This window comes from Marmota monax, unplaced genomic scaffold (assembly GCF_021218885.2).
Source record: "Marmota monax isolate L192 unplaced genomic scaffold, Marmota_monax_Labrador192_F-V1.1 WCK01_AAM20220418_F8-fsc00060, whole genome shotgun sequence".
In the NCBI taxonomy this organism is placed as follows: Eukaryota; Metazoa; Chordata; class Mammalia; order Rodentia; family Sciuridae; genus Marmota; species Marmota monax.
In genome coordinates, this window is record NW_026692826.1 from 6,900,066 (window position 1) to 6,916,948 (window position 16,883).

General features: G+C 40.7%; 1 protein-coding gene across 3 annotated transcripts in view; it reads right to left on the reverse strand.

The window, feature by feature from the left end:
* The window catches only part of Fbxo15 (F-box protein 15), a 68,029-nt gene that overhangs the window by 33,416 nt on the left and 17,730 nt on the right, over positions 1-16,883 (reverse strand). For 2 of the 3 annotated variants that reach the window (XM_046448657.1, XM_046448656.2), the window contains exons 6-8: positions 14,176-14,302; positions 12,562-12,644; positions 11,457-11,599 (exon numbers count right to left, since the gene is read on the reverse strand). In XM_046448657.1, the coding sequence (XP_046304613.1) occupies positions 11,457-11,599; positions 12,562-12,644; positions 14,176-14,302 (353 nt within the window). Of the gene's footprint in view, positions 1-10,409; positions 10,429-11,456; positions 11,600-12,561; positions 12,645-14,175; positions 14,303-16,883 lie in introns of all 3 variants that reach the window. The other variant, XR_009227110.1, reaches the window with a different exon arrangement.

Consider the following 16,883-nt stretch of genomic DNA (forward strand, 5'->3'; position numbering starts at 1 on the left):
TCCTTATATCAAAGAAGACATTTGGCATTTGTTTTTTAGGGATTGGCTAGCTTCACTTAGAATAATCTGCTCTAATGCCATCCATTTCCCTGCAAATTCTATGATTTTGTCATTTTTTAATGCAGAGTAATACTCCATTGTGTATAAATGCCACATTTTTTTTATCCATTCGTCTATTGAAGGGCATCTAGGTTGGTTCCACAGTCTTGCTATTGTGAATTGTGCTGCTATGAACATCGATGTAGCAGTGTCCCTGTGGCATGCTCTTTTTAGATCTTTAGGGAATAGACCGAGAAGGGGAATAGCTGGGTCAAATGGTGGCTCCATTCCCAGCTTTCCAAGAAATCTCCATAATGCTTTCCAAATTGGCTGCACCAATTTGCAGTCCCACCAGCAATGTACAAGTGTACCCTTTTCCCCACATCCTCGCCAGCACTTGTTGTTGTTTGACTTCATAATGGCTGCCAATCTTACTGGAGTGAGATGGTATCTTAGGGTGGTTTTGATTTGCATTTCTCTGACTGCTAGAGATAGTGAGCATTTTTTCATGTACTTGTTGATTGACTGTATGTCCTCCTCTGAGAAGTGTCTGTTCAGGTCCTTGGCCCATTTGTTGATTGGGTTGTTTGTTCTCTTATTGTCTAATTTTTTGAGTTCTTTGTATACTCTGGATATTAGGGCTCTATCTGAAGTGTGAGGAGTAAAGATTTGTTCCCAGGATGTAGGCTCCCTATTTACCTCTCTTATTGTTTCTTTTGCTGAGAAAAAACTTTTTAGTTTGAGTAAGTCCCATTTGTTGATTCTAGTTATTAACTTTTGTGCTATGGGTGTCCTATTGAGGAATTTGGAGCCCGACCCCACCGTATGTAGATCGTAGCCAACTTTTTCTTCTATCAGACGGCGTGTCTCTGATTTGATATCAAGCTCCTTGATCCATTTTGAATTAACTTTTGTGCATGGCGAGAGAAAGGGATTCAGTTTCATTTTGTTGCATATGGATTTCCAGTTTTCCCAGCACCATTTGTTGAAGATGCTATCCTTCCTCCATTGCATGCTTTTAGCCCCTTTATCAAATATAAGATAGTTGTAGTTTTGTGGATTGGTTTCTGTGTCCTCTATTCTGTACCATTGGTCCACCCGCCTGTTTTGGTACCAGTACCATGCTGTTTTTGTTACTATTGCTCTGTAGTATAGTCTGAAGTCTGGTATCGCTATACCACCTGATTCACACTTCCTGCTTAGCATTGTTTTTGCTATTCTGGGTCTTTTATTTTTCCATATGAATTTCATGATTGCTTTCTCTATTTCTACAAGAAATGCCGTTGGGATTTTGATTGGCATTGCATTAAACCTATAGAGAACTTTTGGTAATATCGCCATTTTGATGATGTTAGTTCTGCCTATCCATGAACAGGGTATATTTTTCCATCTTCTAAGATCTTCTTCTATTTCTCTCTTTAGGGTTCTGTAATTTTCATTGTATAAGTCTTTCACCTCTTTTGTTAGGTTGATTCCCAAGTATTTTATTTTTTTTTTGAAGATATTGTGAATGGAGTGGTTGTCCTCATTTCCATTTCAGAGGATTTGTCGCTGATATACAGGAATGCCTTTGATTTATGCGTGTTGATTTTATATCCTGCCACTTTGCTGAATTCATTTATTAGCTCTAATAGTTTCTTTGTACACCCTTTTGGGTCTGCTAGGTATAGAATCATGTCATCTGCAAATAGTGATAATTTAAGTTCTTCTTTTCCTATTTTGATGCCTTTAATTTCTTTCGTCTGTCTAATTGCTCTGGCCAGTGTTTCGAGAACTATGTTGAACAGAAGTGGAGAGAGAGGGCATCCCTGTCTTGTTCCAGATTTTAGAGGGAATGCCTTCAATTTTTCTCCATTCAGAATGATGCTAGCCTGAGGCTTAGCATAGATTGCTTTTACAATATTGAGGTATGTTCCTGTTATCCCTAGTTTTTCTAGAGTTTTGAACATAAAGGGATGCTGTACTTTGTCGAATGCTTTTTCCGCATCTATCGAGATGATCATATGGTTCTTATTTTTAAGTCTATTGATATGGTGAATAACATTTATTGATTTCCGTATATTGAACCAGCCTTGCATCCCAGGGATGAATCCTACTTGATCATGGTGCACAATTTTTTTGATATGTTTTTGTATCTGATTCACCAGAATTCTATTGAGGATTTTTGCATCTAGGTTCATTAGAGATATTGGTCTGTAGTTTTCTTTCTTTGAAGTGTCTTTGTCTGGTTTAGGTATCAGGGTGATGTTGGCCTCGTAGAATGAATTTGGAAGTTCTCCCACTTTTTCTATTTCCTGAAGTAGCTTGAAAAGTATTAGTATTAGTTCTTCTTTAAAGGTTTTGTAAAACTCTGCTGTATACCCAAGCGGTCCTGGGCTTTTCTTAGTTGGTAGTCTTTTTATGGTTTCTTCTATTTCCTCAATTGATATTGGTCTGTTTAGGTTGTCTATATCCTCCTGACTCAATCTGGGCAGATCATATGACTTAAGAAATTTATCTATGCCTTCACTATCTTCTAATTTATTGGAGTATAAGGATTCAAAATAGTTTTTGATTATCTTCTGTATTTCTGAAGTGTCTGTTGTGATATTGCCTTTTTCATCCCGTATGCTAGTAATTTGAGTTCTCTCTCTTCTTCTCTTTGCTAGCATGGCTAAGGGTCTGTCGATTTTGTTTATTTTTTCAAAGAACCAACTTTTAGTTTTGTCAATTTTTTCAATTGTTTCTTTTGTTTCGATTTCATTAATTTCAGCTCTGATTTTAATTATTTCTTGCCTTCTACTTCTTTTGCTGTTGTTTTGCTCTTCTTTTTCAAAGATTTTGAGATGGAGTATGAGATCATTTATTTGTTGGTTTTTTCTTTTTTTAAGGAATGAACTCCAAGCAATGAATTTTCCTCTTAGAACTGCTTTCAGTGTGTCCCATAGATTCCGATATGTTGTGTCTGTGTTTTCATTAATCTCTAAGAATTTTTTAATTTCCTCCTTGATGTCTTCTATAACCCATTGATCATTCAGTAACCTATTGTTCATTCTCCAAGTGATGTATGCTTTTTCCTTCCTTCTTTTATCGTTGATTTTCAGTTTCATTCCATTATGATCAGATAAGATGCATGGTATTATCTCTACTCCTTTATATTGTCTAAGAGTTGCCCTGTGACATAATATATGATCTATTTTTGAGAAGGATCCATGTGCTGCTGAGAAAAAAGTGTAACTGCTTGATGTTGGGTGGTATATTCTATATATGTCAATTAAGTCTAGGTTATTAATTGTGTTATTGAGTTCTATAGTTTCCTTATTCAACTTTTCTTTGGAAGATCTGTCCAGTGGCAAGAGAGGTGTGTTGAAGTCTCCCATGATTATTGTATGGTGGTCTATTAGACTCTTGAACTTGAGAAGAGTTTGTTTGATGAACATAGCTGCACCATTGTTTGGGGCATATATATTTATGATTGTTATGTCTTGGTGTATGGTTCCCTTAAGCAGTATGTAGTGTCCTTCTTTATCCCTTTTGATTAACTTAGGCTTGAAATCTATTTTATTTGACATGAGTATGGACACTCCTGCTTGTTTCCGAAGTCCATATGAGTGATATGATTTTTCCCAACCTTTCACCTTCAGCCTATGTATGTCTTTTCCTATCAAATGTGTCTCCTGTAGGCAGCATATTGTTGGGTCTTGTTTTGTGATCCATTCTACTAGCCTGTGTCTCTTAATTGGTGAGTTTAAGCCATTAACATTTAGGGTTATTATTGAGATATGGGTTGTTCTTCCAGCCATATTTGTTTATTTCTGTTACTAAACATGGTTTGTTTTCCTCTTTGATTATTTTCCCCCCCTTTACTGTCCTAACTCCCACTGTTGGTTTTCATTGTTATTTTCCATTTCCTCTTCCTGTAATGTTTTGCCAAGGATGTTTTGAAGAGATGGTTTTCTAGCTGCAAATTCTTTTAACTTTTGTTTATCGTGGAAGGTTTTAATTTCATCTTCCGTCCTGAAGCTTAATTTCACTGGATACACAATTCTTGGTTGGAACCCATTTTCTTTCAGTGTTTGAAATATGTTATTCCAGGATCTTCTAGCTTTCAGAGTCTGTGTTGAAAGATCAGCGGTTATCCTGATTGGCTTACCCCTAAATGTAATCTGCTTCCTTTCTCTTGTAGCTTTTAAAATTCTCTCCTTATTCTGTATGTTGGGCATCTTCATTATAATGTGTCTAGGTGTGGATCTCTTATGATTTTGCACATTCGGCGTCCTGTAGGCTTCTAGGATTTGGGATTCTGTCTCATTCTTCAAGTCTGGGAAGTTTTCTTGTATTATTTCATTGAATAGACTGCTCATTCCTTTGGTTTGGAGCTCTGTACCTTCCTGTATCCCAATGACTCTTAAGTTTGGTCTCTTAATGTTATCCCATATTTCTTGGATGTTCTGCTCATGGTTTCTTAACAGTCTTGCTGAGCTGTCTATGTTCTTTTCAAGTTGAAATACTTTGTCTTCATTGTCTGATGTTCTATCTTCTAAGTGTTCTACTCTGCTGGTAGTATTCTCCATTGAGTTTTTAAGTTGGTTTATTGCTTCCTGCATTTCTAGGATTTCTGTTTGTTTGTTTTTTATAACCTCTATCTCCCTGTATAGTTGATCCTTTGCTTCCTGGATTTGTTTGTGTAATTCATTGTCGAAGTGATCTTTCATTGTCTGATTTTGCTGTCTAATGTCTTCCTTGATACTCCAGATCATCTGAAGCATGTATATCCTGAATTCTTTATCTGACATTCCATCTGCTGCATCTGTTACCTCTTCTAAAGTTGAGTTGACCTGCATTGCTTGTGGTCCTTTCTTTCCTTGTCTTTTCATACTGCTTGCGTTTCTTTCTGCTTGGTGAAACTGTTGTTTTTGAAATGTTTTTTCCCCCTATATATTTATATTGCTCTTGTATAGTTGAAATCCCTGCAGGTCGGCTGCCCTCCTTGCAGGCGCGGGCGGCGGCTCTGCTCTGCCCCTCCTCCAATTGGTGTGAGGTGTCTACCACGCCCGCGGACCCCTGGGCCTGTTCTGGCGGTCAGGCGCAGGTCTGCCTACCTTGCAGGCGCGGGCGGCGGCTCTGCTCTGCCCTTACTCCAATTGGGGTGACATGTCTACCACGCCGGCAGGTCACTGGGCCTGTTCCGGGCGCGGGCGGCGGCTCTGCTCTGCCCCTACTCCAATTGGGGTGACGAGTGTACCACGCCGGCAGGCCACCGGGCCTGATCCGACGGTCGGTTGCAGGTCTGCCTATACTGCAGGCGCGGGCGACGGCTCTGCTCTGCCCCCCCTCCAATTGGTGTGACTTGTCTACCACACCCGCAGACCACTGGGCCTGTTCCAGGCGCGGGCGAAGGCTCTGCTCTGCTCCTACTCCAACTGGGGTGACGTGCCTACCACCCCGGCCGGCCGCTGGGCCTGTTCCACCGGTCGGTCGCAGGTCTGCCTACCTTGCGGGCACGGGCGGCAGCTCTGCTCTGCCCCTACTCCAAATGGGGTGACATGTCTGCACCGGCAGGCCACTGGGCCTGTCCCGCTGGTCGGTCGCAGGTCTGCCCACCCCTCGGGCACGGGTGGTGGCTCTGCTCTGCCCCTACTCCAATTGGGGTGTCGTGACTACCACGCCGGCAGGTCGCTGGGCCTGTTCCTGGCGCGGGCTGCGGCTCTGCTCTGCCCCTACTCCAATTGGGGTGACGTGTGTACCACGCTGGCAGGCCGCTGGGTCTGATCCGCTGGTCTGTCGCAGGTCTGCCAACCTTGCAGGCGCGGGCGGTGGCTCTGCCCTGCCCCTCCTACCACGCCCGCGGACCGCTGGGCCTGATCTGCAGGTTGGTCGCAGGTCTGCCCACCCTGTGGGCACGGGTGGCGGTTCCGCTCCACCCCCACTCCAATTGGGGTCACGTGACCACCACACCGGCGGGGCCTGATCCGGGCGCGGGCGAAGGCTCTGCTCTGCCCCTACTCCAGTTGGGGTGATGTGTGTACCACGCTGGCAAGCCGCTGGGCCTGACCCGCCAGTCTGTCGCAGGCCTGCTTACCTTGCAGGCGCGGGCGGCGGCTCTGCCCTGCCCCTCCTACCACGCCCGTGTACCACTGGGTCGCAGGTCTGCCCAGCTTGCGGGCGCGGGTGGCGGCTCCGCTCCGCCCCCTCTCCAATTGGGGTCACACGACCACCACGCCGGCGAGCCGCTGGGCCTGCACCAGGCGCGGGCGGCGGCCCGGCTCCTCCCCTCTGGCTCGAAGACAAAGCGAGAGAGACTCGGGTGTCTGTGACTCACCCTCCCTACCAGGAGACCAACTGTTTCTGTCGCTGCTGGTATTGATGAAGTTCTCTCCTCCGCCGCTTTCTGATGACATCAGACCTCTGCCATGTTGGTATCCTATGCGAATGGTAGCATTTCGTTCCCTTTGCCGGGTAACCAAAGCAACGGGTGAGTCCTGACCGGCCCTCACAGGCCCCGTCTCAGTCCTGTTGCCACTGCCCACGAAGGCTCGGTTGGTATTTACCTCCACAGTACTCAGCAGGACCCGGACCGAGAAGCAGTTTCTGCGGGCTCCTTAGCCCTGGGCCAGAGCAGTTCCGGGAGCCGGAACTCGGCCGCTCCGTGCTCGGTGTATGCTCTGATAAGAGCAGGCTCCAAGAAGCAGTTTCCGCGGGTTATTTAGCACTGAGCCTGAGTAATCTGTCTGCAAGCCGCAGGCGAATGGCAGCCTCAAAGTAAAATTTTTTAAAGTATACGATAGTATATAAAAAGTATCTTAGTAGGAATTTTTATAGATGGGTTGGTAATTTGAAATATTCATGCCTTATAAACCATGCCAGATCAGAAAAAATGCTTATTGTGTACCTCACAGTGAGAGCATGAGATGGACACAGAGTAGTTGTATCAGATGCTGAAGAAATTTTATTTTGGAACAAATACCCTACTATAGGTACATAGATACAAAGCTGTCTGCCAAGACATACGTTTATGGAACTTCTTCCCTCCAGAGAGAAATGTACACATAGAAGTACTTAAAAAGGAGGGTTCTGACTCTTCCTCTAGATTCTAAGAGAAAAGGAAATGAGATAATAAGAGGCAGAACTGCAGTAGCATCTCTGGAACTAAGAGATGACCTCAGAACCAGGCCCAACCAGTATTTGAGGGCCTCCTCGACTGTGAGAGGTAGAATGAGGGCAGGATTTCATTTTCCTCCATGGAGGCTTAACCACTAGCGACTTCCCTCACTTTGGTCAAACAAGGAAGCCACAAGGCTACAGATACTGATTCTGCCATGCAGGAAGACAGTCCTGAACAAAACAGACAAACACACACTACTTCATGGAGCTCACTTTTATAAACTAACTAATAAACTAAATACAATTGAATAATATAATAGATATCCTGGTGTGGCCTCACAGGAAAGCCTCACTATGAGGCTGTGCAGAGGTCTAGGACAGCAGCACTGCAGGCAGGGAAGCGGGAAAAGTACCTAAGCACACAGCAGGCCTGGAATGGCCAAGGAACAGGGAGGAAGCCAGAATGGCTGGTGCAGACTGAAGAGAGCAGGCAGAGATGGAAGGCAATAGGCAATAAGGCCAGAGGGGGACAATGGGAACACTGAGATCAGGAAGAGGATGCAGAGTGAGAGCCCCACAGGCCATTATAATAATGATCACCAAGTTCAGAGGGCAAGGAGAGTTCTGGGGAGCAGCTGTGGCAGAAACCACTCCAACTATTTCATCCCCTACTGTGGGTACTAGGTCTCATTCATCCATCACCAAGCCAATTTCTCGCCATGATAAAACCACGAAAGGCTAGCAAGTGTTTCGCAACTCAAACTCAGTCAAGGCTGGGGGAAGGGGACACCTAAGGACACAGTATGGGCTCCTCAGAGAGCAGACTAAGTTCTCTGCCAACACAAGCATCAAAGGCACCAGCATTTGAACCTGGGTTGTTATATGGCATGTCAGCAAGACCCTTAACAGTGCATACCTAGATTCCAAGCATCAGATTTTATCTGCAGGGCCCCAAAGGACAGAATGACGGCAACCAGTGAAAGAATTTCCACAACTTTGCAAAATGGGTGGGCTGTTCACAGGCAGGGCACCTGACCAAAAGGCTGCCAGTGCCTATAACCACCATCTGAAGTGGAGGCCACAGGACCCAAGTAAGCCCAGGAGAGGCCAGCTCAAGAGCACCTTTTAGTGCCTGCCTACCTCAGAGAGCCCAAGACTCTGGGTACAGCAGAAAAAAACCGAGGAAAAACATAAAAACCTGAAAATGAAACAACCTGAACAGTCAATTCAGAATGCTAGGGGGAAAAAAGTCAAAATACACCTACAGAAAACACACACTACTTCATGGAGCTCACTTTTCTAAACTAACTAATAAACTAAATACAGTATTAGGAAATTATACAAATACCAAATCTGATTCCAAAGGAGAAAGTCTGATTATTACTGAATCAGTAATAGAAGAAAAAAAATGAAAACTGTACATTGTACTATCTGTGAGTGAAAATGAAAAAACACTAAAATCCAAGTAACTAAAACCAGTGGCTTAAAACATAAATATGACAAGAGGAGCTCATTGTAGGGATTCTAGAATATTTACTATTAGAAATTCATTAGTGAAATTTACTATGTTAATAGTTCAAAGGAGAATAAAAGTCATATGATCAACAGTTGTCCAAAGATATGAAACGGCATTTAACAATTACTCCTCATTTAAAAAATAATAAAAATCCAACTAATCTAGGAATAGAAAGAATTATCTTTAACCTATAACAATACATAACAAAAACCTTCAGTACCAGCATTCCCTGGAGGAGACTGGAGGATCCCAGTTCCTTCTTTCCCTCTCTTTTTACCTCCCAACCATAAGGTGAACAGTTATGCACCATGTGGTCCTGCCATGATGTGCTCCTCACTAAAGACCCAGAATATTATGGCCAACTGACCGTTGACTGGAACCTCTAAAATCATAAACCAAAATAAATATCTTCTCCTAATAAGGTTATATCAGGTATATGTTATAAATGATCGGAACCTAAAACATGAATGAAAATGAAAATAAAATAAATCAGAATTTATGGGACACCCCTAAAGCAGTAGTAGGTAGAATACACTATGTCTCTTCATTATCAAAGTTCCTGAAGCAATGACTTCAGTTTTCCTATTTAAAAAGCTAAAAAAGGAAAAGCAAATTACAAACCTGAAGAAGAGGAAAGAATAAAAATCTGCATACAAATCAATGAAACACAAAAGAACATCAAAGAGAGACCAATTAAACCAAAAGGTGGTTCTCATAAGATCATTAAAATTGACAAGTTTCTAGCCACACTAACCAGAAAAAAAGAAAAGACACAAACTAGCTATCAGGAATCAGGGGGCATCACTACAGATCCTACAAATATTAAAAAATAATAATGAGGGACAATGAACAACTTTATTCTAACAAATTCAACAAGTGAGATAAATGAACAAGTTCCTTGAAAGACACAAATTATCAAAGCTCACACATGAAGAAATAGATAACATAAATATCCCTGTAGATACCAAAAAAATCAAAATTATAGTTAAAATTATTCCCTCAAGGAAAGCTGCAGGCTTTGATAGATTCATAAGATTCTATGTAAAATTCTCCAAAACTCCAAGAAAAAGGAAGACTTCCCAACTGATTCTACAAGACCATCTGTGACCTGAGGCCAAAATTACACAGATATTACAAAACAACTAAAAGACAAAATGGAAGAAAAGATACAAAGATTAAATAGTCACTAAAAATCTTAATGACAAATGTACAAAATTAGTATGAAGAAGATGCTAAAACACTCCTAAAAGACATATAAGTATTTTTAACAAATTGAAGGGCTTTCCACATTCTTGGGTGGAACTATTCCACAACAAAAATGTCAAAGCATCTCATGTTAATATATACATTTGATATAATTACAATAAAATGCCAAAAAGCAAAGGAAAATATAGAAATCTTGAATCAAAAGGCAAGGAGGGCTCGAAGACTAATGGAGAAGCCAGGTGTATGCAGCACACCTGAATCCCAGCGACTCAGGATGCTGAGGCAGGAGGACCATAAGTTAGAGGACAACCTCAACAACTTAGTGAGACCCTATCTCAAAATAAGAAATAAAAAGAATGTGGGATATATCTCAGTGGTAAAGTATCCCTGAAGGAAAGGGAAAGGGAAGAAAGTGAAAGGAAAGGAAGACAGACAGGCAGACAGACTAATGGAGGTGAATCCAAAGAACACAGAGCAGACCCCAATGACCAAATTGGCAACAATTTTAGCTTCAAAAAGAATAACATCTGTAACTTTTTATAAATTATTGTATAAATAGACTTACCCAAGAATCCAGAGAGACACTAAACATGAAAAAAGAAAGGAAGGAAAGAGAAAGAAGTATGAAAAACAGTTCCACTGTAGGAGGTAACTACACATCATTTTCTTAATCTGAAAGTTGACACTTAAAATGAAAAGAATTAAGCATCTACCTGCCTTCACCCAAGTGATAAAACAAAGTACCTTATAAAATCTCAGCTAGAAAATATAGAAATAATGACATAATTAGAAATCCAGCATTTTCTAAATTCAAAAAAAATTAGGCAAGGATCATTAATGGATGTCAAGTTCATTAGGTAAAAAGCTTTTGAGGAACAGTGTATCTGGTAAAGAATGGCTTTATAATGAGAGCTGTAGTGGTCAGTTTAACCAAAAGAAATTCAGCAATACTAACAGTGAGATGACCCGACATTATATGCCTCTTAATATGATGCAAAATGAAGGAGATATAATTTCCCATATAAAAAATCCTTATCAAAAATATTAAACTCAATTATATACAAGTATTTACATCAAATTCCATGTGTACAGTATACAAAAGAATGAAAAATCAGAATACAGATATTCTCTTTTCTTTTGCTTAGCCTCAAGTCCCCTCCTCCATCCCTGGGTCTCCCTGGCCTCTTCTCAGCTTTGGCAAGTGGGACAACACTTAACTCAGCACACACGAGAGAAGGCTAGCCTCTCTTTGTTCTCATCCTGGACAGGTACTGCATCAGCTCTGTTGGCACACTGACCAAATCCTCAGAGAAAGAAGGGAAAAGGGTGCGGGGGAGTGCAAAACAATAAAAAAATATAAGCAAAGAAAATGAGACCACATCCAGAAAGTAGAAAGTGACGGTGGTGAAGGAGTCAAAGCCAGATGCAAAAGAGATTCACATTCACGAAGCCAAGGAATCTCACAAGTCCAGAGTGAGATGGGGTCAGGGAACATAACTGTGTCAATGGATTACAAAATGACCAGTTAGGAAAATGATTCTTAGCCCCAGAAATTAGTTCCATATTCTCTACACCTTTTACTTTCATGGAACAAAAATTAAATTAACTTCACCTTTCTTGGTGAAGAGATTGCGAAATGTACCACACAGGTAGAAAACTCCACCGCCGTGCATGTCAACATGGAGTTGGTAGCCATGCAACCCGTACTCTGGACTGTCATCCAAAAAGGGACTGTGAAGAGGCAGCTCATAGGGCCTGAAAAGAAAAACAAAACACACATAAATCTGTCAACACCAGAGATGAAATACTTGGGTTGAAATTACTTCTAAAACAATTAGCATTCATTCAAAGCATTATCTTTTACGAATGAGACACTATAGAGACACCAATAATCTTTAATACCATAAACCCAAAAGAACTGTTTCATGTTCCTTTCACCAATTTCTATAAAAACAGGCACATTTATGAGTGCCAAAGGTACCCATAGGACCACCATGATGAATGTATTTCTGAGATGGATCCCAACATCAGTTCTACAAAGGTAGAACTGCCTTCAATGTTCTCAGTAACCAGAAACCGGGGTACTCAGCAAGGAAATGCATCAAACAGCAGACCTACAGATTAGGGACTCAGGCAAAACTGAAGCCAAGATGATCAAAGTTTTGCTCTATAAGAAAAACCTTACTATAAGGTAGCACTCAAAAGCACCCAGGAGCTTTTCAGACAATAAAAAATAAAAATAAATGAGTAAGGGAGTGTATTAGTCCAAAGAGGAAGGTTAAGAGCTACAGGGAAATGGAAAGCATATTCCCCAATGAAGGACATTCAAATGCATTAAAAGATACCCAAACAAAATAAATCTGCAGACCAAATTCATCCAGAGGGCCCTTAATGTGCGTGTCTTGCAAGATATGAAAATTCACAGAAGTGCAAGAAACTGAGGGATCAGCTGGCAGCATCTTGCAGCAGTGAAGCATTCCTATCTCCATTAACAATGTTATATTAGGTACAAAATCCTTAACTAGGGATACATAAAGCAAATATGTACTCATTAATAATCCAACTATGTTAGCAACAGCTAAAGCACTTATGCCTGTTGGCTTGTGTCTACCGATTAGAAGAATATCTTTGTAGCTATTGTCAAATATTAAGATGGCATCAACTTCTAACCCTTTATATTGATGGTATAAAAATTCAATTCACCCATAGATACATACACAGAGGCTGAGCCTAATGTGCTCCTCTCCACAAGGTGATGAAAATGAAGATTTGCCATGATAAAAGCCAGTTCTTCCTCCTTCTGAAAAGTTAATTAAAAAGAATACATTTTTCAACTGAAATATTTTAATATTTCACAAGGTCGTTGTGAAGATCACAGCACATTCATCTTGCAGATAGATGTGGTTTCTAATAACTAGAAGATCACCATGGCACAAATACGTTATTACTGCTAATATATTATTACTATCTAATAAGACTTATGTGTCACACTGACAGCTGGACCACAATTCATCCAAATAGGCAGAGCATGAAGTACCAAAAGAATTAACATCCTAGGACTTGGGAAACATCAAAATACTCTACTATACATGATGAATGCAAATTATAAATATATACATATATATATTTATATATTTGTGATTGCAAATATGTATAAATGTATATATATAAATATACATACATGCATATGGTCAATTCAGGGCTGTTTCGAACTCTTGTCCAATATAAAGAGAATACTGGTAAGACTTTCTCAAGTACTAGATTAATTCAACAAATACTAAACATTACTGGCATAATGTTCCTCTCTCAAGAAAGTACTTGATTTAGCAAATGCAGTGAGAGTGATTAGATTCAGCTTTTTCTCATGCCCGTTAGGCTGAACAGAAAATGTGACTATTTGGGACTCATCCATCTCTCTTCAGATTCATGGTTGATGCTGACTGGTGTAGACCCTCACAAACAGTAAACCTTCAAATACCAGGCAGAAGACAAGCAGATCAACCACAGTCTTCTTAACTCTATAGGCCAACACAGATGGATGGTCAAGTCATAAAATGTAAAATAAAAAAAACCCTTTCCTCACCCACAAGTTACCTTCAGAGAGAAGGGGATAGAGGAAAAGAAAAATGGACAGCCATAGGAGATTGAGAAAAGAAAAAAGTGCCACAAGATGATACTCTATGAAAATGGAGACCTTGATTCTGTCTCATCAGTGTATACTGATGCACACTGCTATTCTCAAAATAAAGTCTGTTAACTCCCTTAAAACATCCACAGGCCAAAGACTTAAATTTGTATACACAGAGGTATGTTCTGCTTTTTACTCTGTGACTGCCAGAAAATAACCCCCAGAGGAGGAGCAAGCAACCAGCTTGACTTGGCACAACAAGAAACCTATGTAAAAGGAAAGGACAACTTCTCAAACACTTGACCCTGAAAAGCAAATTATATCCCATGCTACATCACAGCATCAGAAGCATGCTTGGAACACTACCATGGTGAATGACCAAGAGGCTTTGGCAGACAAGGACATGAAAGAAACAGAGGAAGAAACACGGATTGATTGGAAGGGGGAAAGGAGAAGCCCCATGACATTAAAAGAACAACATTAACAAAAACAGAAAAGGAGGAAGAAGTGGTTTGTCAACTGTGACAGCAGAACAGTAGAGCTGCTTCAATAAAAGAGAAGATCATTTAGCCAGAAAAATGAGGCTGGTAAGATGCAACTGCTGAAAAGTCAAGGAGTTTACATATGACTTTATACCTAATGGTGAGTGAACATGGGGCTGTGACAGGGAAATGATTCAGGATACACAAGGAATACATCTTACCTTCCATAGCCCCACCAGGAGACCAGGGTGTAGGCAAAAGATCTGAACAAGTCTGTCGCAACCGATCATGGTAGATTCCGTTAAGTGACTCAAGTCATACTTTGCAATTAAAGAATGCCATCGAGGTCTTTGAAAAACCATGCCAAAGAAAAAAGAGAGACGTGAGCTTTCCTATCTGTATCACTGTTACTACTCAGTGTATCTAAAAATGCTTTTGAAGAGCAATTTATACATACTTATTTACTCAAACTAAGTGGCACAATCAGTCATGACGTGGGGACATAAAAGACTTGCATAAATAAAACGCAAAATGGATACATTTGAGCTTTTCACCATACTATGTTTTCCCCACTCCCTTGCTCTATCAACTCAATGACCCAGCCAGAGGGGCACTGAAGAATTAGCATGGTAAAGCAGTGGCAGAACTGTCTTCTATTCTCATACCCCAACCCCCACCCAACGCCAAAACCCAGAAAAACATGACAATCAAAAGTCAATTCTCAATATGTAATTCTAATCTAGTGAGTGAAATAGTGCATAAGCAAAGGTAAGATACTTTAAGTTACACAAAAACAGGTAGTCTCAGTAGGATATCTGAACACAAAAGTCTCTTTCAATTTATCTTCAGGGAAACTAAGAGAGTGAAAACTGAAACATTAGAAAATAAATTTAAACCAAAATCATGATTGTTATCATAAAGGAGATACCCTGAGAACTCAGTGTATAAGAGTAAATATTCAGAGGTGTAAGAAAAGACAAGTCTGCGTCTCATCACAAGACTTAAAGTCATCTAGTGAAACCTTCTAGAGCACTATAAATGGTAGACATGAATGTCTGTCGTTCTCAGGAACCTAAAGATGATTCAGGGAATTATAAGAAAGATGAGATTTCATTGGTCAATTAACAGAGCACAGCCTTAGAACAAAGTCCCGAAGGAGTTGGGGCTCTAGAGCATTCCAGAGTCTGCCCCCAGCACCTAGCACACAGAAGTCAATAAGTATGCAAATGTTCATTAGGTAGAAGAATTTTTTAAAAGGTCAGCTATAGCACTGTTTCATAGCAGAGGATGCACTATAAGGCACTAGAGGCAAACCCACAGCTCCCATACCAGGGAATTGAGCCCTTCAAGAGAACTTATTGTGCTGAGAACCACTGGAAAAGAAGAGGTGGTCAGTGAGCATATGTGTGATTCACAAACTAAAAATACATTCAGCATATGCAGATTATTCCTGAAGGAGGATGATTTCTGATTTAATTGTGGGTTCAGGGAAACCTGAAGTGAACCCTTAGCTCCTACTGACAGTGTGACTCTTCCTCCTCAACCACAGCAGACAATTTCTTGTGTATGAGATCACCAGCCTCCTCAGGAGAGAGGTTGAAAAAATAAATGGGAAAATACCATGAGAGCATAGTGCACATGGCGGGTACTTAATAAATGGCAGTCACTGCCACTATCGGAGAGGAGGCGAGGTTGGGTGTGAAAATCCCTCTTCTCTCCCTCTCCAATGGGCCCAAAGGTTAAAAAAAAAAAATACACCAGATTCTGAGGATGTGCTGAGTTCTCATTTGCCTTGGCCTTACAAGCCACTGACATACACTGGCAAGGAAGCCAACTGAGATTCAATTAGAAAGCAATGAATTACAGGGAAATCCAATTTGCAAATTACATCAACAGTACTTTCACTGTCTCTGAAAAAATTCTCATTGTAGAAACAAAAACAAAAACAAATAAAAGTCATAAAGTATCTTCTTGGAGACAAGGATCTGTGCTGCCACATGATGATAGCACTGGTTCACAAACTTACAATGAAAGAGCAATCAAAACCAATGCCATGGTTGATCAGAGGCCAGCTAAAGTCCATGGAGTGTTAATGGAAATAAATTACATAAAATGTATTTCCTCAATAAATTCCAGCATTGCTCACTGTATATCATCCAGTATTCCTGACCTTGATGTCAAGTTTTAGGAATATACTGTTTTCAACTGAGTGTTACAATTCCACCTGACCCATTTAGTCTTTTGTGATCATTTTAATTAATGTTAACAGTTTTGTCCTAATACTTGTAAACAGCATTTCATGATATGCCAAGTAGCATGTTGTTCAGTCAAATTAGAACAGAATCTGTGGGCTCAGCCTCCAAACACTATTTCATAATGTGTCAAACCTAAATATTGTATTAGAATAATCTGGTACCCATCATGATACCATATACAATTTCAGAAAGTTATTCAAATAAAAAAAACTATTTAAAAGACAAAATAATTCATACATTTTTCATTGTGGCATCAAGGGCATTTTCAAAATACAAAACCTGGACTTACATCAGTGAGAAGTCTGAATGTCCTCATATTCACAGCATAAGGAGAGCTAAGTGATCACAACAGGACCACAGAGAAGCCAGACACAAGACCCACCTCCAGGGAAACCGTAAAGAGCACTGATCCTCCTGGGGACAGCTAGCCCTAATATCAGGCATCTGAACACCTTTCACCAAGGACAAAGAGAGACCGATGGGTGAATCTGCAGCATGCAAGAATAGCAAGAAAAGGGGTAAGGGAAGTGTTGCTGAAAAGTCCAAGGACATCGTAACAGTGAAAGAGGAGGGAGGGAGAGCAGGACATAAATTCTGCAGAAGGTAGATAGGACCCTTTCATCTGTGGTAGATTTTGTATAGACTATGTTAGCTTGCTCAGGAAATGGGGATGC